The 22956-nt window shown below is 49.5% G+C and overlaps 1 protein-coding gene across 3 annotated transcripts in view; it reads right to left on the reverse strand.

Annotated features, from left to right (window-relative positions):
* NECTIN2 (nectin cell adhesion molecule 2) overlaps positions 1 to 22956 on the reverse strand; it is a 101289-nt gene that overhangs the window by 21975 nt on the left and 56358 nt on the right. For 2 of the 3 annotated variants that reach the window (XM_081200451.1, XM_081200453.1), the window contains exon 5: positions 19494 to 19642. In XM_081200451.1, coding sequence (XP_081056577.1) covers positions 19494 to 19642 — 149 coding nt within the window. Of the gene's footprint in view, positions 1 to 16624; positions 18325 to 19493; positions 19643 to 22956 lie in introns of those variants that run through there. The other variant, XM_081200452.1, reaches the window with a different exon arrangement.

Here is a 22956-nt window from a genome sequence, read left to right on the forward strand (position 1 = left end):
CTTCCGGGTCATGTGGCCAGCATGACTAAGCCGCTTCTGGCGAACCAGAGCTGTGTATGGAAACGCCGTTTACCTTCCCGCTGGAGCGGTACCTATTTATCTACTTGCACTTTGACGTGCTTTCGAACTGCTAGGTTGGCAGGAGCAGGGACTGAGCAATGAGAGCTCACCCCGTCGCGGGGATTCGAACTGCCGACCTTCTGATCAGCAAGTGCTAGGCTCTGTGGTTTAACCCACAGTGCCACCCGCACCTGCTTGGTAGATCACTGGCTCTCCCCCAAAAAGCTCAACAACTTCGACCTGAAGCCCCCCCAAAATGGGGCTTTCCTCCTCCCTAAAACAAGCTCAGCAACTTTGACCCGAACCCCCCAAAAGGGGGGTAGATCACTGCCAGTTTTCAACTCTGTTAGTAGATCACAGTCTCTTGGGAGTTGGCAACCCCTGCCTTAGGGGAAGCCCAGAGAGACCTGGCACCAGGAATCGCAGGCGTGAGTCTGTTCCACCACGGTTAATTAAATTGCAGGGTGGATAAGCACCACCTTTTCAAATCTGCGTGCCAGTTTTGTTTTGCTTTCCCCGCCCCTGCCCCCCCCCCCAGTAGGATCCCTGTGTTGTTGGCAGCTGCACAAGCGGAAATTCAACAGGGAAGGTTTTTGCAGCCCCACAGGTGTAGCACTGCGGGAGAGTGCCCCCACACCATAGATTTCTGGCGGCTGAGGGGTTGTTAAGGCCACCTGCCCAACGCATGGCATTGCTCTTAGTGGTGGCCTGTTCAGGAGAAAAGTGCAGGGGCCACGGGGAAGGGATGTGGCAGAGATCTCCCAGTGCGGATGGTGTCAAGAAAAGAGGAGAAGCTAGAGCGGTGGTTCTCAAAGGGTGCGGCATACCACGCTGTGGCGGGCCGGAGAGGATGACAAGTGTGGCGGGGAGATTCAAGGGCAATCAAGGGAATACCGTATTTTTCGCCCCATAAGACGCACCGGCCCATAAGACGCACCTAGATTTTAGGGGGGGAAATGAAGGAAAAAATTTTTATTTCCCCCCCAGGTGCGCTGCGCTACACCAGGAGCTTGGGGCGTGCGGAGCTCAGCGCGCCCCAAGCTTCTGCGTGCCGGCAAGGTCTCCGCTAGCGTGGGAGAGCCGGCGCCTCTCCCAGGGCTAGCGGACCCCTGCGCTAATCCAGAAGCTTGGGGCGTGCTGAGGTCAGCGCGCCCCAAGCTTCTGCATGCCGGCAAGCAGTCCGCTGCCGCCCCAAGCCTTGCGCACCCGACGGGACCTCCTGCCGGGTGCGGGAGGCTTGGGGCGGCAGCGGACTGCTTGCCGGCATGCAGAAGCTTGGGGCGCGCTGACCTCAGCACGCCCCAAGCTTCTAGGTGCGCGCAAGCAGTCCGCTGCCGCCCCAAGCCTTGCGCACCCTGCCTTAAGGGCGCCCGACGCTCCGAGAAGCAGGCTGCTATCCGCAGCCTAGGCAACCCTGTGGGACCTCCCACAGGGCTGCCTGGGCGGCGGATATCTTCCTGAAGCCTGGAGAGCGAGAGGGGTCGGTGCGCACCGACCCCTCTCGCTCTTCAAGCTTCAGCGAAAGCCTGCATTCGCCCCATAAGACGCACCCAGATTTTCCCTTCATTTTTGGAGGGGGAAAAGTGCGTCTTATGGGGCGAAAAATACGGTAGTTCTGCGAGTGATTTCTGTTCTTACGCAGCTGCTTTGTTTTATACTATCTGCACGCCCCATGGTCATATTATGAAGTAGTTGTGTTCTGTTCCCATTCAAGCACTGGAATCACAGAATTGTAGAGTTGGAAGGGACCACAAGGAACCGGAATCTTTCAACCAACGCAGCGCTCGAACCCACAGCCCTGGGATTACATGTCTCATGCTCAACCAGCTGAGCTATCCAGCTTGTGGGGAGGGGAAATAAACTTGGCTAGATGCCACAAAGTAAGTGGTAACGCCTTAACCATATGCGTGTTGTACAGGTCACTAGTACCTCTTCCATCCATATCAAGGGGAGAGCTAACCTTCGCACTTTTCTTTTTATTATCCAATGCATTCCTTACCAATAAAATTTTGGGGGGAGTGGAGTGAGCAAATTTTCATTCTGAAAGTGTGGCCCAGAGAAAAAACAGTTTGAGAACCCATGAGCTAGAGCCTAAGACGAGCGGTGCAGGATCAGGCCATCTGGTGCAGAATCCTGTTCTCCCAGCGGCCAGCCAGATATCCGTGGGAAGCACACAAGAGGACCCGGGCGTAAGAGCAACTCTCCGCTGCTGTGGTTTCCAGAAACTGGCATTTAGGAGCAAACTGACTCTGGCCACCACAGAGCAATAGCGCAGCAATAGTGGTTAGCAGCCACTGACAGCCTTAACCCTGGTGAATTTGTCCAAGACCCTTTTAAAGGCCTCAGAGTTGACCCTCACTGCCACCTGGGGGAGCAAACTCCACCGCTGCTCTATGTAAACAGCCCTGCTGCCCTGCCTCTGTTTTCCCCGCTCTCCTTATTAACGTTTTGCAAGCTCGTTTCCACAGGTATAAACCAAAAAGAAGAAAAGGAAAAGAGGTGGGGGAAAGGCAAGAACCCAACCCGAACAGAGGAGCTAGCCATCTGGGCTGAGCTGTTGTTTGGGTCACCGGCCGCACCCTTTCTGGGTACACTTTGCCCTTTAAATAAAATCCCTCTCAGCTGCATTTCCTTAACAGGAAGGGCTCCCTGAGTATCAACCCCACCCTTGGGAATCTCTCCGCTGGTGTTTACATGAAACTAGACAAAAGAGGAGACTTAGCCGCACTTTCAGTCTCAGAGGAGCAGAGTTCGTCTTACTTCCCCAGAGTCGGTGCCCGCATCCCTAGCAGGTTGGCTGAAGGGCGCCGGAGTAGCATAATAGCTCAAGGGAAACCTGAATTTTGAGAGCCGGGAAGGCGAGGTTTAAAAGCCTTTGCCTGGCCTCGGGAAAGGCATTTTGAAAGCCTTGGGCTGCTCATTTGCAATATGGGAATACTTACCGCCCTGCCCCACAAGCTACTGTAAGGAGGACTGAGACAATAGATATGCATACCGTTTCTCTCGTTATCATGATTGTCCCTGCATTCCTCCTCCTCCTTGACTGAAGTCTTGTGCCTGTAATAGCTGTGCCACAAGCCAGGAGTGGGGCAGAGGTAAGAATAATAGAATCAGAGAATTGTAGAGTTGGAAGGGACCCCGAGGGTCATGTAGTCCAACCCCCCTGCGATGCAGGAATATGCCGCTGTCCCATGCGGGGATCAAACCTGCAACCTTGGCATTATCAGCATCATGCCCTAAGTAACTGAGCTATCCTGCGTTTTCTCCATCAGATACCTGCAGGAAACCTGGAAACCGGGCACAAGAGGGCTCTCCTCTCCTGTTGTTTCCAGCCTCTGGTACAGTGGTACCTCGGGTTAAGTACTTAATTCGTTCTGGAGGTCCGTTCTTAACCTGAAACTGTTCTTAACCTGGAGCACCACTTTAGCTAATGGGGCCTCCTGCTGCCGCCGCGCCGCTGGAGCCCAATTTCTGTTCTTATCCTGAAGCAAAGTTCTTAACCTGAAGCACTATTTCTGGGTTAGCGGAGTGTGTAACATGAAGCGTATGTAACCCGAGGTACCACTGTATCTATGCAGAGCAGGAGACGACACTGACATCACACATAGCAGGATTTATCGATGGAACAAGCTGCAAAGGATCTTGATCTGAAGCCAAGGCATCCATGGAAACTTTCCCGCGAAATATGTAACCTCCAGCCTTTTGGATGTTGCCGCAGTTAAGGTTTCCATCACCCTAAACCTTCAGCCACGCTGGCTGCGGGTGACGGGAGCTGACAGCCAACAACATCTCAAGGGTCAGCTACCCCGGTGTGGTATAGGAGGGTATGCTGACTGGCCAGAAAAATGATAACTGCCTAGGCCACAGCAGTGTTCAGAAAACGGGCAAAGCTTTTTACAAGGAGATAAAGCGTCGGCACTGCTTATCACAGTTGCCGTCAAAGGCACAGCAGCAGTGGCTGCGACGAAAGTTGGCAATACTAGGTGTTCATCTCCTCTGCTGGCGACTTTTCTCAATATAGTGGTACCTCAGGTTAGGAACTTAATTTGTTCTGGAGGTCTGTTCTTAACCTGAAACTGTTCTTAACCTGAGGTACCACTTTAGCTAATGGGGCCTCCTGCTGCCACCACTGCACGATTTCTGTTCTCATCCTGAAGCAAAGTTCTTAACCCGAGATACTATTTCTGTGTTAGCAGAGTCTATAAGCTGAAGTGTCTGTAACCTGATGTTCCACTGTACAGTGGTGCCCCGCAAGACGAATGCCTCGCAAGACGGAAAACTCGCTAGCACCGTTTTGGAGGTGCTTCGCAAAACGAATCTCCTATGGGCTTGCTTCGCAAGACGAAAATGTCTTGCGAGTTCCTGCAGGTTTTTTTTCCTCCCCCCCCTTTTTCTAAGCCGCTAAGCCGCTTATCAGCTGATCCGCTAAGCCGCTAAAAGCCGCTAATAGCGCTAATAGCTGTGATCCGCTAATCCGTCAATGGGCTTGCTTCGCAAGACGAAAAAACCGCTAGACGAAGAGAATCACAGAACGGATTCTTTTTGTCTTGCGAGGCACCACTGTACTGCTGTTCCCAGCCAGGAGGGAACAAAGGTTGGGAACAGAAACTCTGCCAACCCAAAGGAACCTAACCTATCCTCCTGTAAGGTATGGAAAGACTGATGTATTTTTTAAAGTGTTTTTTATCTTTTTTGTATTTTGTATTTTTTCTTTTATTTTTATTTTTGTCTTTCTTTTTCTTCTTTTTTTAATTCATGTAATTCTTTTCTTTGAAACCTTAATAAATATTAAAAAAGGAACCTAACCTATCCTCCAGCTGAGTTTTATTGCAATGGGAGAAGAAGCAACGATGTCGCTGATCATCTCTGACTGCTAGCTCTGCTGGCTGGGTGTTGATGGGAGCCCAGCAGCACCCAGAGAGCCACTGGATTTCCAACCCCTGTTTTAGAGACTGTGGGAAAAGGCTACCACCAACTTTAACACCATTATTATTATTATTATTATTATTATTATTATTATTATTATTATTTGAACACTAGTCCCAGTACCAATTTTAGATTCCGATGCAGGGCCCCCTGAGGCCTGACTTGTGCAACAAGAAAACCAATAGCACATTTGCAAAGCTAAGCAGGGTCTGGTCTGGTTTCAAACTGGATGGGGGACTGTGTGTTCTTGCATTGCAGGGAGTTGGCCCTCATGACCCCTTCGAAATCTACAATTCTATGATAGACCTAACCACGTTTAAAAAATTTTTTAACTCTGCACTCACAGCCTGCTTCATGGGAGTGTCTCTGAGCATATGCAGAGAGTCTTTCTACAAAATAACCACCTGCTATGTTCTGGGCTTCTAGGTACCTCTCATTCTTACAGATGAAACACTGGTTCTAGTCCGTTTCGTAAACAAAGCCTGGCCACCATCTCCTCTTGTGTCAACTGAGCCCTTTGTTTGTACATTCTTTTCAGGTGAAGGAAGTAAAACTTTAACTTCAAGCTGTCCTTTCTGCCACTTGCACAAATGTTCTGTCACTTATCTCTCTATGCCAGAAAACATCCAACACAGCTGAATGTTGTAATATTCAGAAGAGACAAAGTATTTTTTCCACACAGTGCATAGCTGGGCTGTGGAACTCACTCCCACAAGAGGTAGCACTGCCTGATAACATGGGTGTTTGTTTTTTTAAAAAAGGGTTTGTCAAATCTGTGGGGGCTAAAGGCTCTCAATGGCTACTGCCAAAGTTTAGTGCTGCCGACTGGAATTAATGGCAAGGGAGCTGGCCCTGTTTGCTTCTTTTAAAATGCAGGTGAAATCTGCACCCAGCTGTGGGGTATTCAGTCCACAAAAGGACAAGCAGCCCAGACATACAACGGGTCAGTTTCAGTTCCCTGTGTGGAATTTTTCCTACAATATCTGATAAGTTGCCAGGTTCTGTGACCGCACAAGGTTAATTATACCCTGCTATCTTGAGTCGTCTATTAATATCCCAAAACACAGCTATAAGGAAAACTGCCTGATTTCTTGTAAGAGGCCTGAGCATTAACAGCGAATCGGAGCTGTACAAAGTTAGGCACGCCCTCAAATTCCAATGGGTCTACTCAGAACATTGGATACAATGCCCTGCGCCTCTGCATGTTTTTAAACTTCCCATAGATGGTAGATCTAGGTAGTTGAGATCCCTGCATTGCAGGGGGTTGGACTAGATGACTCTTAGGGTCCCATCCAACTCTATGATTCTATAATAGATCTATTTGGATCTACTGACATCAGGCAGCCGCCATCACCGTACTCTTTTTGACACCTGTTTAAAACATACATTATTTGCTTAGGTAAGCTCATCCAAACATGCAGAAGTTACGTGTGTGTTATTTCTTTTTCAGATGCTGTTGATTTCAGTCATCTTTTGAAAAGTTGCAATTACCTGTTTTAAATCAACCATTTTAATATTTTATTTCATTTTTTTAAAAACCACTTTGCTGTTTCCTTTCCTCTTTTTTTCCCTTGGAAAGAAAATATTAAACTGGTTTTGTGAATAGGCTTAGAGGTTTTCCTAGAAACAATTTGCGTATACATTTTGTTAAATAAATAAAAATAAGTATTTCCCAGGAAGCAGGGTTGGGCAGAGAGAAAACAGAGCATTTCATTAATTTCGATTCAGGTAATATCAGGACAGAGGTTTTACTGGCATATACTTTTCCAGGTACATCTATTAGTACAAATTAAGCAAATTTAACTGACACTCCCACCTGCATTTTAGGAACTGTAATCTAGCAAGTGTGCGACAAATTCTTCATTGAAAGCAGAGGCTGTGGAACCTGAGGTCCACTCACTCTTTTGGATTATTATTTATATTGGTTTTTATACTTTCAAGGCAAAAAATCCCCACAAAGCGGCTTACAATATAGCTAAAGCTAGTCTGATTACAAATTTAAACACAGCTAAAATTTGATTTTTAACAAAAGAAACCCAAACAATCCCACGAGCCTCTTTCAGCTCAATGATTAAGGGTTTTGGTAAACAGACGGACATGTTAGACAAGTTTAGGGGAGGTGGAATCCTGATTTACAACTGGGCTCCAACTCCCACCAGCCCCAGCCAGTGTGACCAATGGCCAATGATGATGGGAATTGGAGTCACTGTCTAGATCAGGCACAGGAGGACCACTGGCCATCCAGATGTTCCCAAACTTGTTGTTGTTGTTTAGTCATTTAGTCATGTCCGACTCTTCTTGACCCCATGGACCAGAGCACGCCAGGCACTCCTGTCTTCCACTGCCTCCTGCAGTTTGGTCAGACTCATGTTCGTAGCTTCGAGAACACTATCCAACCATCTCGTCCTCTGTCGTCCCCTTCTCCTTGTGCCCTCCATCTTTCCCAACATCAGGGTCTTTTCCAGGGAGTCTTCTCTTCTCATGAGGTGGCCAAAATATTGGAGCCTCAGCTTCAGGATCTGTCCTTCCAGTGGAGTACTCAGGGTTGATTTCCTTCAGAATGGATCGGTTTGATCTTCTTGCGGTCCATGGGACTCTCAAGAGTCTTCTCCAGCACCAGAATTCAAAAGCATCCATTCTTCGGCGATCAGCCTTCTTTATGGTCCGGCTCTCACTTCCATACATCACTACTGGGAAAACCATAGCTTTAACTATACGGACCTTTGTCGGCAAGGTGATGTCTCTGCTTTTTAAGATGCTGTCTAGGTTTGTCATTGAGAAGCAGGTGTCTTTTAATTTTGTGGCTGCTGTCACCATCTGCAGTGATCATGGAGCCCAAGAAAGTAAAATCTCTCACTGCCTCCATTTCTTCCCCTTCTATTTGCCAGGAGGTGATGGGACCAGTGGCCATGATCTTCGTTTCTTTGATGCTGAGCTTCAGACCATGTTCCCAAACTACAAGTGGCAATTGGCCACAGATGTTGTTCAGCAACATCTGGAGGGCCAAAGGATCCCCATACATGGTTTGGACTCGAAAGGACCAGAAGCTGTGCCCATGGGCAATTCATAGTACTGCACAGTGACTGTTTTATCTGCAGCTGCCGATTCGCATAGATCAGTCTTCGCCAAGCTGGTGCCCTCCATACCATTTGGACTACAACTCCAATGGGAGTGCTGGTCCAAAACAAGTACAGAGATACATGTCCTTAGCTGGCGGCTTTCAGAACGTGGTCGAAGGAAACTCCAGCATCCTATGGAAGTTTATCAACCATTTCCCCGCGATCCTAAACAAGCGTCCCTGGATTTTCCTTTGAAATGCAGATCTGGAGGAGAGCAATGGGTATAATCTAGAGCAGTGGCTTCCACCTGGTGGTCCGCAGACCTCAGAAGGTCCACGTAACCCACCCAGGAGGTTCGTGGCTCCATTCACATAACAAAAACTACCATAGATATATAAAAATCTTCAAAAGTGGGGGGCCCATGGCTTGGCTTTTGAAAAACAGAGGGTCTGCAACCAGTGACCTCTAAAGCATTTCTCGAGTTCAACATGGACTGATGGTTAGGTTCCATAAGACTGGCTATCACCCCCGATATCAACTCAGCTGTAGACATCTGAAGGCAGCCCTGTACCGGGAAGTTTTTAATGTGTGATGATCTGTTGTGTTTTTGTATATTTTGTTGGAAGCTGCTCAGAGTGGCTGGGGCAACCCAGTCAGATGGTCCCAAAAAATAAATTATGAGTACAGTGGTACCTCAGGTTAAGAACTTAATTTGTTCTGGAGGTCCGTTCTTAACCTGAAACTGTTCTTAACCTGAAGCACCACTTTAGCTAATGGGGCCTCCTGCTGCTGCCGTGCCGCCGGCGGGTGATTTCTGTTCTCATCCTGAAGCAAAGTTCTTAACCCGAGGTACTATTTCTGGGTTAGCGGAGTCTGTAACCTGAAGTGTCTGTAACCTGAAGCGTCTGTAACCCGAGGTACCACTGTACCGTATTCTCAAAATCCTTCTCATCAACTAGAGCAGTGCTTCCTAAATTTGGGTCTCCAGCTGTTTTCAGACTACAATTCCCATCATCCCTGACCACTGGTGCTGCTAGCCAGGGATGATGGGAGTTGTAGTCCAGAAACAGCTGGAGACCCAAGTTTGGGAAATCGTGATCTAGAGGTTCCTCACCAGCAGGGAAATCTGAAAGCCAGCGCCTGACATGGCTTAAACCTCTCAAATTCATAAACAGGGCCTTGCTGACAGCAAACACCCGTTCCGAGACTCGAATTACACTATTTCTTTCATTTTTTAAAGGGCTTTGGGGGTTTCGTGTGCCCAGCGGGGGCCACACCCCAAAGCAGCCAAGGATCAGGAGCCGTCTCCAAGTGGCCTTCCTTTGACCTTTCTCCACAGAGTCCGACACTTGAGCACTTTTTATTGCCTAAGCAAAAACAGCTGCCGCCTCCTTCTTTCCCAGGCTGCAGCCTGGGTGGCGAAGAACCGGGAGAATCCGTCACGGGCTTCGGCGGCAGGCCCTGTCAGCGTGGAAGGACTTAGCCCGATATTCACGCTAGGCTTTAAGTGGACCAGGCCCCACGGCGATACGAAACTGGGTTGGGGCAACCAGTGGGCGAGAGATGAAAGCTGAAACCTAGAGCAGGGCCTTGCCAGCGGGCAAGAGATTAAAACATAATCTGGAGAAGACCTCAGCCACACTTTTGGCAGTTACCTCAGCGCTGCTACCAACACTTGGGAAACATGAATAGCTTGCTTTGAAACAGCTGTTTGAGGGTGGTTCTGAACAAGTGCAAATTAATAATATTATTACTGCATGCGGAGTAACTGCTAGGGACCCCCTTTCCCACGCAATGTGGGCTAACCAAAAAGATTACACGGCAGAGACATAGCTGTCAACTGTCCCTTATTTGGCGGGAAACTCAATTATCCTAGTGCCGTGTCCCACTGCTGTCCCTTATTGATGATGTCCCTTAAATTTCCCGGGTTTCATGCTCGCCCGGCTCGGGAGGGAAGCAGTGGCTCGGGGTCCTCCGCTGCGCGCGAGAGCGTGCGCACAAGCTGCCGCGTCTCCATCTCTCCCTTTTCCCCCTCAGGGGCACGTCGTGAGGAGACGGGTGGCGGCGGGCGGGCGGGCAGGCCCTCTCTTGCAAGACTTCTGCAGCGCTACCAGGGGAAGCCAGAGGTGGCAGCAGCAGCTGAGGAGGCGGCCTGAGGGAGGAAGAAGAGGAGGGGATGGGGAGGGACACAGAAGGGCGGCGCTTCAGTGGTCGCCGCGGCGCTGCAACCACATCATGCCGGGCTCACGGGCGGCGTGGGCGAGAGTCTCCCTCCCTCTCTCTCGGGCAGGGAAGGGCTGGTGGAACTCCTTGCACCAGGACGACGGCAGCCCCGACGTGCTGCTTAGCATCCCCTCCAACCAGTTCAGCATCTTAATGTAGTGATTCCCCCCTCTGCATCCCTATCATAACTCTATTTTTATAAATCATTTGTCCATCCATAGTTCAAATTTTTACTGCAAATTTTCTGTCAATCCTACCAATGTATGTAACTCTTTACAATAGCTTTTCAAATAAATTATAAACTTTCCCCATTCTTTATTCAGGAGGTCCTCTTCCTGGTTTCTAATTCTGCCTGTAAGCTTTGCCATCTCGACGTCGTTCATCAGTTTTGTCTGCCACTCTTCCTTGGTCGGAGTTATAGACCCTTAGGATCATCTAGTCCAACCCCCTGCAGAACACAGTCAGTCGCAGCAAAAGCAGCATGGCTCCATGAGTGCCGGATTTCTATATAAGCTCAGCAAAATCCCTTATTTTGGCTGCTAATCCCTTATTTTCGAGGCTGCTGGTCCCTTATTTTCAAATCTGTAAGTTGACAGCTATGGGCAGAGAACCTACAGTATTTCAGACAACGTGGACAACGTTCAAGGGTAATGGGAGTTATTTCCCATGAAGTTCGAACCCCAACATTTCATTTCTAGCGCACATTTAGCATTTGCCCCTAAGTGCTTCAACGAGCCTTTATGGTGGCTCCAGCAATGTGTTACAGACAAGGCCAAGACAGTTTGCGCCTTATCAAAGGCCAGGCCTGTGAACGTGCGGCGAAACTCGTCTGTTTGAAACCAAGGGCTCATAGCTCGCGCTCGTAACCACCGTGAAAGCCGCTTACAGATGAAGCGCCGGGCTTGCAGGTGAGCGAAAACGAGGCCGATGGCAGGTGTCCAACAGCCATGCTCCGCTGAAGGGTGAAATAAAGATTTATAGGAAAGTGACAGGGAGTGAAATTTCAGAAAACCGCCGCAGCCTCTCCTTTTTCTAAGTGTCAGGCCTCTCCCTGGGTGTGTCAATCATACACATCCTGGTGTTACGAGATTGGCAGAACCACACCAGGGGTGAGGAATTCTAGGCAACTGAGTCAAATGCGGCCTTCTAGTCTTCTCTATGTGGCCCTCAAGATTCTCCCCAGGAAACATCTCTCCCTGGCTGTGATTCACACCCCCCTTGAGTGTTTCTGCTTGGCAAACAGATTTTTTAAAAACTAAATCACTGACATCCCTCACAAATACAGTGGTACCTCGGGTTAAGTACTTAATTCATTCCGGAGGTCTGTACTTAACCTGAAACTGTTCTTAACCTGAAGCAACACTTTAGCTAATGGGGCCTCCTGCTGCCGCCGCGCCGCCAGAGCACGATTTCTGTTCTCCTCCTGAAGCAAAGTTCTTAACCTGAAGCACTATTTCTGGGTTAGCGGAGTCTGTAACCTGAAGCGTATGTAACCTGAGGTACCACTGTATCAGACTGCGAACGAAGTATGCTATATGAGCGTTTACGCTCATAGAAAGTTTGCACCTATCGGGATGCATACATTAAAAGCCCAGTGCTTTGATTTCTTTTTTAAATGCAGAGCGGCGAACAGCCCTGCTGCTTTTGAACACAGTATCCAGAGAGAGATCAGAGTTACAAGTTCAAGGAGGCAGCTTGGAGGGAAATAAAGATGCCAGAATCCTTGGAAGTTCAAGTAGTTGGGCTGTCGAACCTACGAGAAGTTCAGGAGCCCAACTTGCTAAAAGCCACTATTTCCCACTGTCCTATATGTGAGAGACCTTTCCGTTGGTTCTGGATAGACAAAAGTACTTCAGTCACAACACATAATATGAGATTTGCTGCCAGAACGTGATGCAATGGTACCTTCTACCTCAGTTTTGTGGGTTTTTTTAAAGAATGGGGTTGAGAAAGGGTTAGGCCCCAGGATGGGAACCTATGGCCCTCCAGATGTTTATTGATTTCAACTGCCATCAGCCCCAGCCAGTAGGACCCAGTTGTCAGGGATGATTGGAACTGTAGTCCAGCAATATCTAGTCATAGGTTAGGCCAGTGTTTCCAGCAGATTTTGGACTACAATTCCCATCGTCCCCGACCAGTGGTCTTGCTAGCTATGGATGATGGGAGTTGTAGTCCAAAAAAACAGCTGGAGACCCAGGTTTGGGAAACACTCGAGGTAGACCAACCTTTGCCAACCTGGTGCCTTCCAGACTTGGTAGGACTTCAAGTCCCATCAGCCCCCTGCCCAGCACTTGCCGGCTGGGGACTGAGGGGAGTTGTAGCCCAACAACCAGCTTCATAAAGGCTAGGTTCGACAATGGTCTGGTTTGCATGACACCCTAAGCCAACCTGAGGCTTATCGAGACTGTGCAATTCCAGGAGAGCAGCTTCCAATTACTTTATGCTTTTATTTACTGGTGTGCCGAGCCGAGATAAGCCAAGGTTCGGCGTGCCATGCCGTGCAAACCAGGCCCGAAATCAGGAAAGGCAGGCCTGTCAACCACCACTAGGCCTGCCAGATAAACAGGACCTCTGTGGTTCAGAGGCAGATGACAACAAGAGGGGTGTTGGTTGCTTTCATGCCTTGCTTGTGAGCTCTGCCTGGGCACTAAGGCTGGGTGGGGCTTTAAATCCAATCCGGCAAGGCTCTTCCTTTTGAGCTTAAGACCTCCCTTGCCAAGAGGATTAACCTGGGGTGGAGTTGGGGATGTCATGCACCCCTCAGCCCTGCTTGCATCATAGGCGCTGTGAATGTACACATGGAGAAGGAAATAGCATTAAGCACCCACTCCACAAGGCCATGCCTTGTTCCCGTGCTGTTCTTTCACGCTTTACGTACTTGAGTAGACAACTGCAACAAAATGTTGCAGCAGGGAGCACTCCTGTTAAGGATTTTCGGCTGGCCTGCCATGCCTATTTTCAGGATACTCCATTTTAACACCTTCCTACTCTAACCCTCTTATCGAGCTGTGGTTTCAGCGCATTTCCCTCCACACATCCTTAACATTTTTGTACTTCTGCAAACCTTGGGGTGAGGGACGCGGGTGGCGCTGTGGGTTAAACCACAGAGCCTCTTGGGCTTGCCGATCAGAAGCTCGGCGGTTCGAATCCCCATGACGGGGTGAGCTCCCGTTGCTCGGTCCCTGCTCCTGCCAACCTAGCAGTTCGAAAGCACGTCAAGTGCAAGTAGATAAATAGATACCACTCCGGCGGGAAGGTAAACGGCGTTTCCGTGTGCTGCTCTGGTTCGCCAGAAGCGGCTTAGTCATGCTGGCCACATGGCCCGGAAGCTGTACACCGGTTCCCTGGGCCAGTAAAGCGAGATGAGCGCCGCAACCATAGAGTCGTCTGCGACTGGACATAATGGTCAGGGGTCCCCTTTACCTTTTACCTAATCTAACACCCTTATCAAGCTGTTATTTCAGTGTGTTTCCCTCCCCACATCCTTAACATTTTTGTACTTCTGGAAACCTTGGGATTACCCTAGCCTCCCGCTACTTCTCTCTTTTGCAGAGATCCTGCCGCTGTTATTTAAAGAATCCACACTTGTGAGAACGAGTTTCCTCTTAGTAGAGATGTTGCTTGATACTGCACCTCATCCTCGACCACTGGCTTGGCCATCCCTGCCTGGCACTGATTGGAGTTGGGAGCCCAATAACACCAGGAAGGCTTCAGGCCCGCCCACCCCACTCCTGTCTGAGATCGTGCCAAGGAACGTGGGGATGTCGCAAAACTCTCCTCGGCCCGTTCAGAGAAAGCTGCTCTCTCTGTTAGTTGGGCAGAGGAATCCTGGGAAGGGGTAGATCAGGCCCAACTCTGGCAACAACCTGAAGGAGCGTCTCCACTCCCATTGTTCTGCCCGGACACTGAGGTCCAGTGCCAAGAGCCTTCTGGCGGTTCCCTTGCTGTGAGAAGCCAAGTTACAGGGAACCAGGCAGAGGGCCTTCTCGGTAGTGGCACCCACCATGTGGAACGCCCTCCCACCAGATGTCAAAGAGAACAACAACTACCAGACTTTTAGAAGACATCTGAAGGCAGCCCTGTTTAGGGAAGCTTTTAATGGCAGTCCAGAAGATTTACACCTGCTTTCGTCTGACTTCCAACTAATTTTATCCCTGAAATAAGAGTTAAAGTGACGGTTTGGAAATCTGTGTTGGTCTTTATGGGCATTTTAGCCTCCAATGAAATATTTCACCTGAGAAAAACACACGTATTCCCCCCCCCCTTTTAAAAAAAGGGGAAAAATCACTTGAGCGGCGGTGCTTGTATCAAAATGGTCCTTAAACTGAACTCTCTGTGAGGGGGGAAAAAACCCCAAGCTGCTTACAAAGATAAAATTTTAGCTCACTTCCCTACAGAACTGGAGAAAAGCATTACATCAATAGGTTGTGTGTTTTTTTTATTCATTGGCACAGCCTCCTGTTTCTCTATTAGCAGCCACAGATGTTTAGCTGGTGAGGCTTTTTTCCTGGCATGAGGATAAAGTGACCGAGAAAAATTCACAGCTCATATTTCAATGCATCAGGCTGCTGTGGGGAAAACATTGGCAGGGTCTTTTTTCGATTTATTTTTTTTAACACAGAAATCCTGCCCCAGAAGTGAATGCTACCATCGCTGTGGCCTGTATTCAAAGCAGTCTTTTCACTGCCTGCACCTGCAGTCACAGGTGCCTGTATACAGTGCAAGGCACCGTAAACTGCCCTCTGTTTCTCCAAAACACCACCTGGGCCATACCTGCTGTTCCTGCTTTGAAGGAAACCCGATCTCCCTCCTGGGGCAGACAGGTGGTCATGGAGACGTGCAAAAAAAGTTGACAGATCAGACCGGTTCTAAACAGCAGGCGCCTGCTGCCAAAGAACTCCCTCACCCTGTCCCAAAAAATGGGGTGGTATTTTAGAGGCTGGTTTTAACAGTGCAATAAGAGCGAGGAGGTGCAAAACCCATGCACACTAACCAAACTATTTTTTTTATTTATAGCACCGTAATGTACCTTTCCTAACTGAAGGAGCATAGCTGTTTACAAAAGAACAACAAGCAGAGCTACTGATGCAATTCTCTTTACTCCTCAGAGCCGTGAGGCCTAGGCAGTGAGTTTTTTTGACCGAATTCAGAGAGGAAGAGGGGGAAAGTGTCGATTAACGGGAGGCCAAAATAGGCCACTGATGACGGCAACTTTGCCAACCATATTGACATTCAACATTATTAAGGAGTATTATTATTGATAATAACAACAACAGGCAGGCGGACACACCACCAGGACCTACTCCTGTGCCATCCCATAGGGCCAACAGACACAATTCTGCCCTGTGGTAAAGAAGAGGGGCTGGGAGACAGGGTTATTTGGGTGGGAGAGCTCAGAAACTGTAAACCGTCTTGGTGAAACGGCAGTATATAAATCCAGTAAATAGGAAAACATATATATATTCATCTGCAGGAACCATTTAGAGCAGGGACACCCCTCCCTCCAACCTAGACTACAACTCCTATCATTCCTGACCAAAGGCCATGCTCACTAGGGATGATGGGAGTTGGAGTCTGACAGCATCCAGAGAGACTAGGGACTTGAACCACTTTTTATGGTTGTATTTGGGATGTTGCTCACAGTACGACAAGCAATTGGTGCCTCCCACTCTACTCTTCCTTTGAAAATACAGTGGTACCTCAGGTTAAGTACTTAATTCGTTCCGGAGGTCCGTTCTTAACCTGAAACTGTTCTTAACCTGAAGCACCACTTTAGCTAATGGGGCCTCCCACTGCTGCGCCGTCGCCGGAGCCCGATTTCTGTTCTCATCCTGAAGCAAAGTTCTTAACCTGAAGCACTATTTCTGGGTTAGCGAAGTGTGTAACCAGAAGCGTATGTAACCTGAGGTACCACTGTATATCAGGAAGTACCTTTTGCCTCTGTAGCAACGTTTTTTTTAAAAAAGAAAAATCGCAATGGACAGCACTTCACAATAAGGAAGAATCCAGAGTTTTGATGCCCCTCCAGGACTGGGGTGGAGAAGGCCAACATTGCTCTTTCTTCTGCGGATCAAATTCGGCTACGCGAAACTTCCTTTCCCCAATGCGCACTTCCTCTCCTACTCAGAGGAGACAGCCCAGTCACTCAGCCCGAGCCTCTAGGACATTTCGCTTGCAATTAATTTTATACAGAGCAAGGTGGCTTTAAATATTCATGCGGCTGCGAGAAGGCGAGGGATTCAGTGTCACCGTGGCAAGGATCCCTTCTGCTTCAGCAATGTAAGGGGTTCCTCGCCGCCATCAACCCCCAAACCTCCCCTTGTCAGACAAACCCCAAAACAGGAAGGCAAGGAGAGTTCGGTTTCAATACATCTTTTAATTACACTCAAATGCGGAGACAGAGCCCACCGGGGACACACAAAAAAACAAACCAAAAGTACGAAAATAACTCTGCGCCTTTTTCACAAAGGCGGGGGGTATTTACAGACATTTGTGGGTTATGTATGAAGGAAGGGGAAACCTGCTGGTCCTCATTAAGGCACAGCATGGGGTAGTGCAGAAGAGAGGGGAAGAGGGACCCATCTCTTGACCCTCCAAACAACTCAACAGGAACCCCCCCCACCCCACCGAAAACAACGCACACAATGATGGTGAACGATTCAGGGGAGTTTATGGGGAGGGGACGTGGGGCAGGCCAAACTGGGGGACGGACAGACCCCCGGCAAACAGATAAGCAAGTCTTTTGGAATAAAGCAAGGCCCAGGGGCTGGCAGTGCGAGTGGTGCTGTGCCCCCTCTCTCCTTCCCCCAACCCTGGCCTTGTTCCCTGATGAAAGAAGGGGGGTGATCCGAAGAGCAGGAAGGCCTTTACCTGTTGAGGCAGGCAGGGTGGAGGATGTGCAGAGAAGGGGAAGGAAGAGACAGCACTTTTAGACAGGAGCCTGGTCTTTTCCTCCCAAGCACCAGGCTGGGGGGGGGGGATTCAGCACCAGCCAAGACCACCCGGTTAAGAGCACCAAAAAGAAACCAGAGAGCGCCATTCGGGGGGAGAGAGCGAGAGAGAGATTAAAGATTGCCAAAACCTGGGGGGTGTCACGCAAGGCATGCTGAGCCCAAAGGTCTTTTACGCCAGCGACAGGAGAAGCTAGGTGCGTTTCCTTCCCAAGCTGCCCCATGCCCAGTTTTTAGTCAGCTCTGCATCTCCTCTAACACGTACTACAAAAAAAGGAAGAAGTCGAATCCTCTTAAGGCAGCAGCACGCAAAATGTCTCCTGGTGGTCGAAGAAGAGGGAAATCTTCGGGGTAAAGAGTGCCCCGTCCCTGCCCCCCCCCTTGTTAAAAAAGAAAGCAAAAACAAGTTTCCCCTTTTCGGCAACCCCCAACTTCATGGGGCTCCGACAAATCTCCCCCTGGGATGTCTCTTGCGGCTGCCTCGCCTCTCGAAGTCGAGGGAGGCTTCGCTGCCCCACCAACAGAGTCTGGCCACGCAGGGCCCATAAATTAAATCAAAAACCAGAACTTCGTAGAGTCTCTCTTAAGCGTGTCTTTTGCGAAGGCCAAAGTTCTCTTCCTGGCATCCTCCTGGGGACGCCGCCAAGGCCGGGCTCACACGTAGACAGCTGTCTTGGATATGATGGAGCCGTCGTGCTGGGACTCCATGTCGTCGAACTCGTAGCCGTGGTGGGGAGAAGTGAGCCGCAACATGGGGCCCAACTGGTCGTACTGCTCCTCTTCGCCCTCCAGGCGGTGGGATGAGTAGCCGTAGGGCGGGAAGCGCTCCTCATGTTCATCTTCCTCGTCGTACTCGTCCTCCTGCCCCTTCCCCGGGGCGGCTTTGAGGGGCCGGTCGAGTTCGGTGAAGTCGCGGGCTGGGGGAGGAGCTGTCCCGTTGCCAAAGACCCGGGTCTTGGGGTCGTAAGAGCCTTTGGTGCCCCGGTGACGGCGGCGACGCACAGCAAAGAAGACTATGGCTCCCAGGAGAGCCAAGGCTAGGATCCCCCCCACGATGGACCCGGCCAAAGCTCCAGCGCTGCTGCTCTGCCTCTTCGCCGGCTGGTCTGAGTAAAAAAAGGAAGACGAGGGGTGTCACTCAGAGAAAAGTGCATCACTAGGCTTTGCCAGCGCTGGGGAAGGGGCAGAGCTGCAGGTGGAGCCGTGGAAGAGCACACGGGCGGGGTCTCTGGGACCCCCCGCCTCCCCTATCCATCTGGAAGGGTCCTCCTGCAAAGGAGCCCCCTTGCTGTCCGAGGAGAATTGGGACATTAGAGGGTCCAGGGAGTGCCTCTTCCATGCAGGCCTGCCCGAGCATGACGTGGCCTAGCATGTTGCCTCTGTACCTAAAACACACCCAGCTGGAGGAACAGCCTGTGCCACAACTTACACCCACAATGCGCCCAGCCGATTAGGCCCCATGGCGCACCCTTGCTTTCCCGTTTCCACAATGCATTCGGCTTTCGGGACATGCACAGTAAGCCCGCAACTTACACAGGCGTTAACATTCCGCGGATCGCGCCTAAAGCCAAAATTGCGTGGGCTCAACCCTGGGTGGGATTTCCAAAGTCGTTTTTCCTGGAACACTGACTCCTCTTTCCATCCTCTGTTTTTTGGCGGAATGCACACGGTTTAAATGCACGTAAGTTGCGGGCTTGCTGCATTCCCAAGACGTGAGCATGTATCGAACCATTTACAGTACCAGGAGAAGGACGTCATATGGTGTGGAGGCCCAGATTTGCGACTTCCAGTTCTTGTTCAGCTCCACCCAGCACGGCCATGATAGGAGTTGCAGTCCAACAACATCTCAAATTTCAGCAAATCTGGTGTCCCCCTGTCTCTTGCGCTCCACTAAATGCATCTCTGGGGGGAGATTCAGGTTCCCCACCCCGAGTCTAAAGATTTCTCCCTGACATGTTAGTATCATGTATACAAGGATTGGGGGTGGGGGGTGGGGAGAACAGAAGCACTCTAAATATTGCATCCTCCATCTCAAACTGAAAATGGTGCAGCCCAGTAATCAAGTTCTAAAGAGTTTCAGCTCTCAGCCCAGAGAAGGAAGCACATATTGTATATAAACAGCTGGCCCCCAAAGCAGTTTTGTTTTTTGTTTGGGTTTTTTTTAAAAAGGCAGCAAGATTCCCCATATGTACAAAACACCAGGCCACCAGATCCAAGTCCTTTCACCCAAAAGCTCTACACACACTCAAGACCATCAACTCCCCACGATACTCACCTCGGACATAGATGGGTTGATCTGTCGAAACCTGTCCCACGCGATTGGTGGCCTGGCATCTAAAAGTGGTGTTCACTGAAGCATCCACGTTGCGCACCAAGAGTATGTCGCCCTGGACCTCCACAGTCTTTGGGAGAGGCCCATTGGCCCTGAATGGGAGCAATTGAGAGAGAGAGAGAGAGAGAGAGACTTAGCTAGGAAACAGAATCTGGGAGACTCCAATAGTCCCTTGTAAGAACCCATTACACATGCCATGTCTTTTGCATTGAAGGATGCAAGACACCTGTGCGTATACAACAGTATACAAATTTAATAAATTATAGTGATAATGATAATGATAATAAATGTAATCTGCTGCTGTGTGAGCTTTTCTCCACAAGCCACGACAATCAGAAACTTTGCTTTTTTAAAAAAGAAAGAATGCTACAAATTTCATACTATACATACCATAGTTTCCAGCGTATAAGATGACTTTTTAACCCTGGAAAAGAGGTTAAAAAGTCGTGGTATGGCTTCAGTGTGTGGTGGGCTCCGCTCTGTGCCAGGAGGAAGCTGCCTGGCAAAGCTGCCCAGTGATGCTAAGCTGGCTTCGCTGGGCGGCTTCCTCCCAGCACGGAGCCCACTGCCGCTTCAGAAGCTGCCACCGCAGCAGCAATGGACGGCGCGCTCCGCTTTGTGCCAAGAGGAAGCCACCCAGCGAAGCCGGCTTAGCATCACTGGACAGCTTCCTCCCGGCGTGGAGCCCGCCACCCACTGCCCAGCGAAGCTGCCAAAGCGTATAAGACGACCCCCCAAAAATTGGCAGCGTCGTCTTATACGCCCAGTCGCCTAATACGCCGGAATCTACGGTAAGTGTTTCTTAACCTTGGGTCTCCGGCTGTTGTTGGACTACAACTCCCATCAACCCTAGCTAGCAGAACCAGTGGTCTAGGATGATGGGAGTTTTAGTCCAACAACAGCTGGAGACCCAAGGCAGAGAAACCAGTCTAGGACAGTCTGAATGAATGGTACAGGGAAGGAGAAAAAGGGCCTACCAATGAAACTTAAATAGGAAATCATCCCAGAGAAGATAGATGAGGACCCTGCAGAGCCCCAGATATTGCTGGACTATAACTCCCATCAGCCTTGACCAATGGCTGGACTGCCCTGGGGCTGATGGGAGTACAAAAACGTCGATAATACCGCAGGCTCCTCATCCTTGCTATAAAGGTTTATATCATTTTATATTAGGACTGCATGTAAGCTGAAGACATGGAGTAGCAACACATGAGTGAACTTTTTCCTGGTGCCACTTTGAGCTTAATTTGGCACTCACTGTTTATAGTATCTTATCAGTACAAACAGGATACCCTTTTTTCCAATGCATGCCATGCCATGTGTACTGCTCTGGACTAAACCACAAACTTAAGCCGCCTCCTCTTTGCAACGCTTCTCTGCTTTGATCCCCTCGTCTCAAGGTGCTCTACAGAAGGTCATGCAGAACTCGGGAGCCCTGTTTTCCTGGCCTTCCCCTGCCCATAGCCAGAGTCATCTGAGGAGGATGTTTTTCCTTTGGCGAGCCAGAAGAACCGGCTCAGCCTCATTCTGTGCCGAAAGGGGAAGCCGTCTCCCACAGGCTGGAGGAAGAGGCTTAACACAGCCTACGAGTTCTTTGGAGCAGACTGTGCAACGTTCAACCCACTGAACTGAAAGAAAGCCACCAATCCCACACATTTTGAAAATGTTTTTGTCTTCTTGCGGCCCGAGGCAGGCAGAAAACCCCTGGTGGTTTTTCAAATTATTAATAATAATAATAATAATAATAATAATAATAATAATAATCCTAGGGGCAGATGGGGCTGGTCAACCTGGGAAGGTAAGCTCATCTAGAAGAAGGAAAACTCTGATCCTAAACCTCCGGCTGAGGAGTAAACCCTACACAAATCTGGAGTGGAGTTCCTAAGATGGTTGGTTGGCGCCTTGCATGCCTCCTTCCGGAACTCTTACACCCAAGCCAATGCCAAATGTACTGTGGTACCTCGGGTTACATACGCTTCAGGTTACAGACTTCGCTAACCCAGAAATAGTGCTTCAGGTTAAGAACTTTGCTTCAGGATAAGAACAGAAATTGTGCTCCTGCAGCACGGCGGCAGCAGGAGGCCCCATTATCTAAAGTGGTGCTTCAGGTTAAGTATAGTTACAGGTTAAGAACGGACCTCCGGAACGAATTAAGTACTTAACCTGAGGTACCACTGTATTGCTCTGCCTTCCTTTGGACCACATCAAAAAGGCCAAGAGTGGGGTCTTGTCATCTAGGCAGCCCAGGACCCCCATACACTCTGCCCAGGCTTGCACCCCGGGGAGGTCACTTTGCTACTGCAAATGCAGCAGTTAGACTTCACCCCCGGAGGCGCACTCCATTGTCTCTCAAGGCCAACAATAGGCTTCCATTCATGGCTGTGTTTTGCTTAGGGGGTCACAAGCTATTCAGGCCTATCATAAAATACAGTGGTACCTTGATTCTCAAACGCCTTGGTACTCAAACATCATGGAACCCAAACACTGCAAACCCGGAAGTAAGTGTTCCGGTTTGCAAACTTATTTTGGAAACCAAACGTGCTCCGTTTTGAGTTTTACGCTTCCATTTTGAGTGCCAGGCTTCCGTTTTGAGTGTTACACTGAGATCTGTCTGTTTTTGCCATTTATTTTGCGTTTTTGTTTTTGCGGCTCTTTTTGTTTCGTTTTTGTGACTGCGTGGAACCCAGTTCAGCTACTGATTGACTGACAGTGTGACTTGCAGTGCATTGTTTATTGCTTTCATTGCATGCATCAATGGTCTCATTAGAGAGTAAAATTCATGTTAAATTGCTGTTTTAGGGGTTGTTTTCAAAAGTCTGGAACGGATTAATCCATTTTGCATTACTTTCTATGGAAAAGCGCACCTTGGTTTTGGAACGCTTTGGTTTTGGAACGGACTTCCAGAACGGATTAAGTTTGAGAACCAAGGTACCACTGTAGATGTCATTGCCAGGAACAGCTTCCATTGAAAAACAAAAGGCGGCAAGTTTCTAGTTCTCGTGGGCACAGAAGTGAACCCTGGGGGGAGGGCGGGAAGCCAACATTCACTGGGCATCTTCTAAAGAAGGCTTCTCCAGCCAGGTGCTTTGGATCACAACTCCTTGCACACACACACACACACACACACACACACACACCCCACCTGCTGGTGGTTGTGCTGGGTGGGGCTCAAAACATCTGGGGAGTTGAGATGACCCTCCCAGGCAGACTTTCAAATTCTGAACGTCCCAAACAGTGCCGAGAGAATGTAAGGTCACACAGTGCAGATCTTCCCTCTTGAAATCAGGAACTGCGGCACATGGAAAAGCCTTTCATCAGCACCACTCCTGAGAAAGTGCAGGGATGCACTTCAAAGCTCATCAAAGTGCAGAAGTCCTAATTGGCCAGCTTCAGGTGAATGCCTCCG

Source organism: Podarcis bocagei, assembly GCF_964188305.1.
Source record: "Podarcis bocagei genome assembly, chromosome: 7".
Lineage (NCBI taxonomy): Eukaryota > Metazoa > Chordata > Lepidosauria > Squamata > Lacertidae > Podarcis > Podarcis bocagei.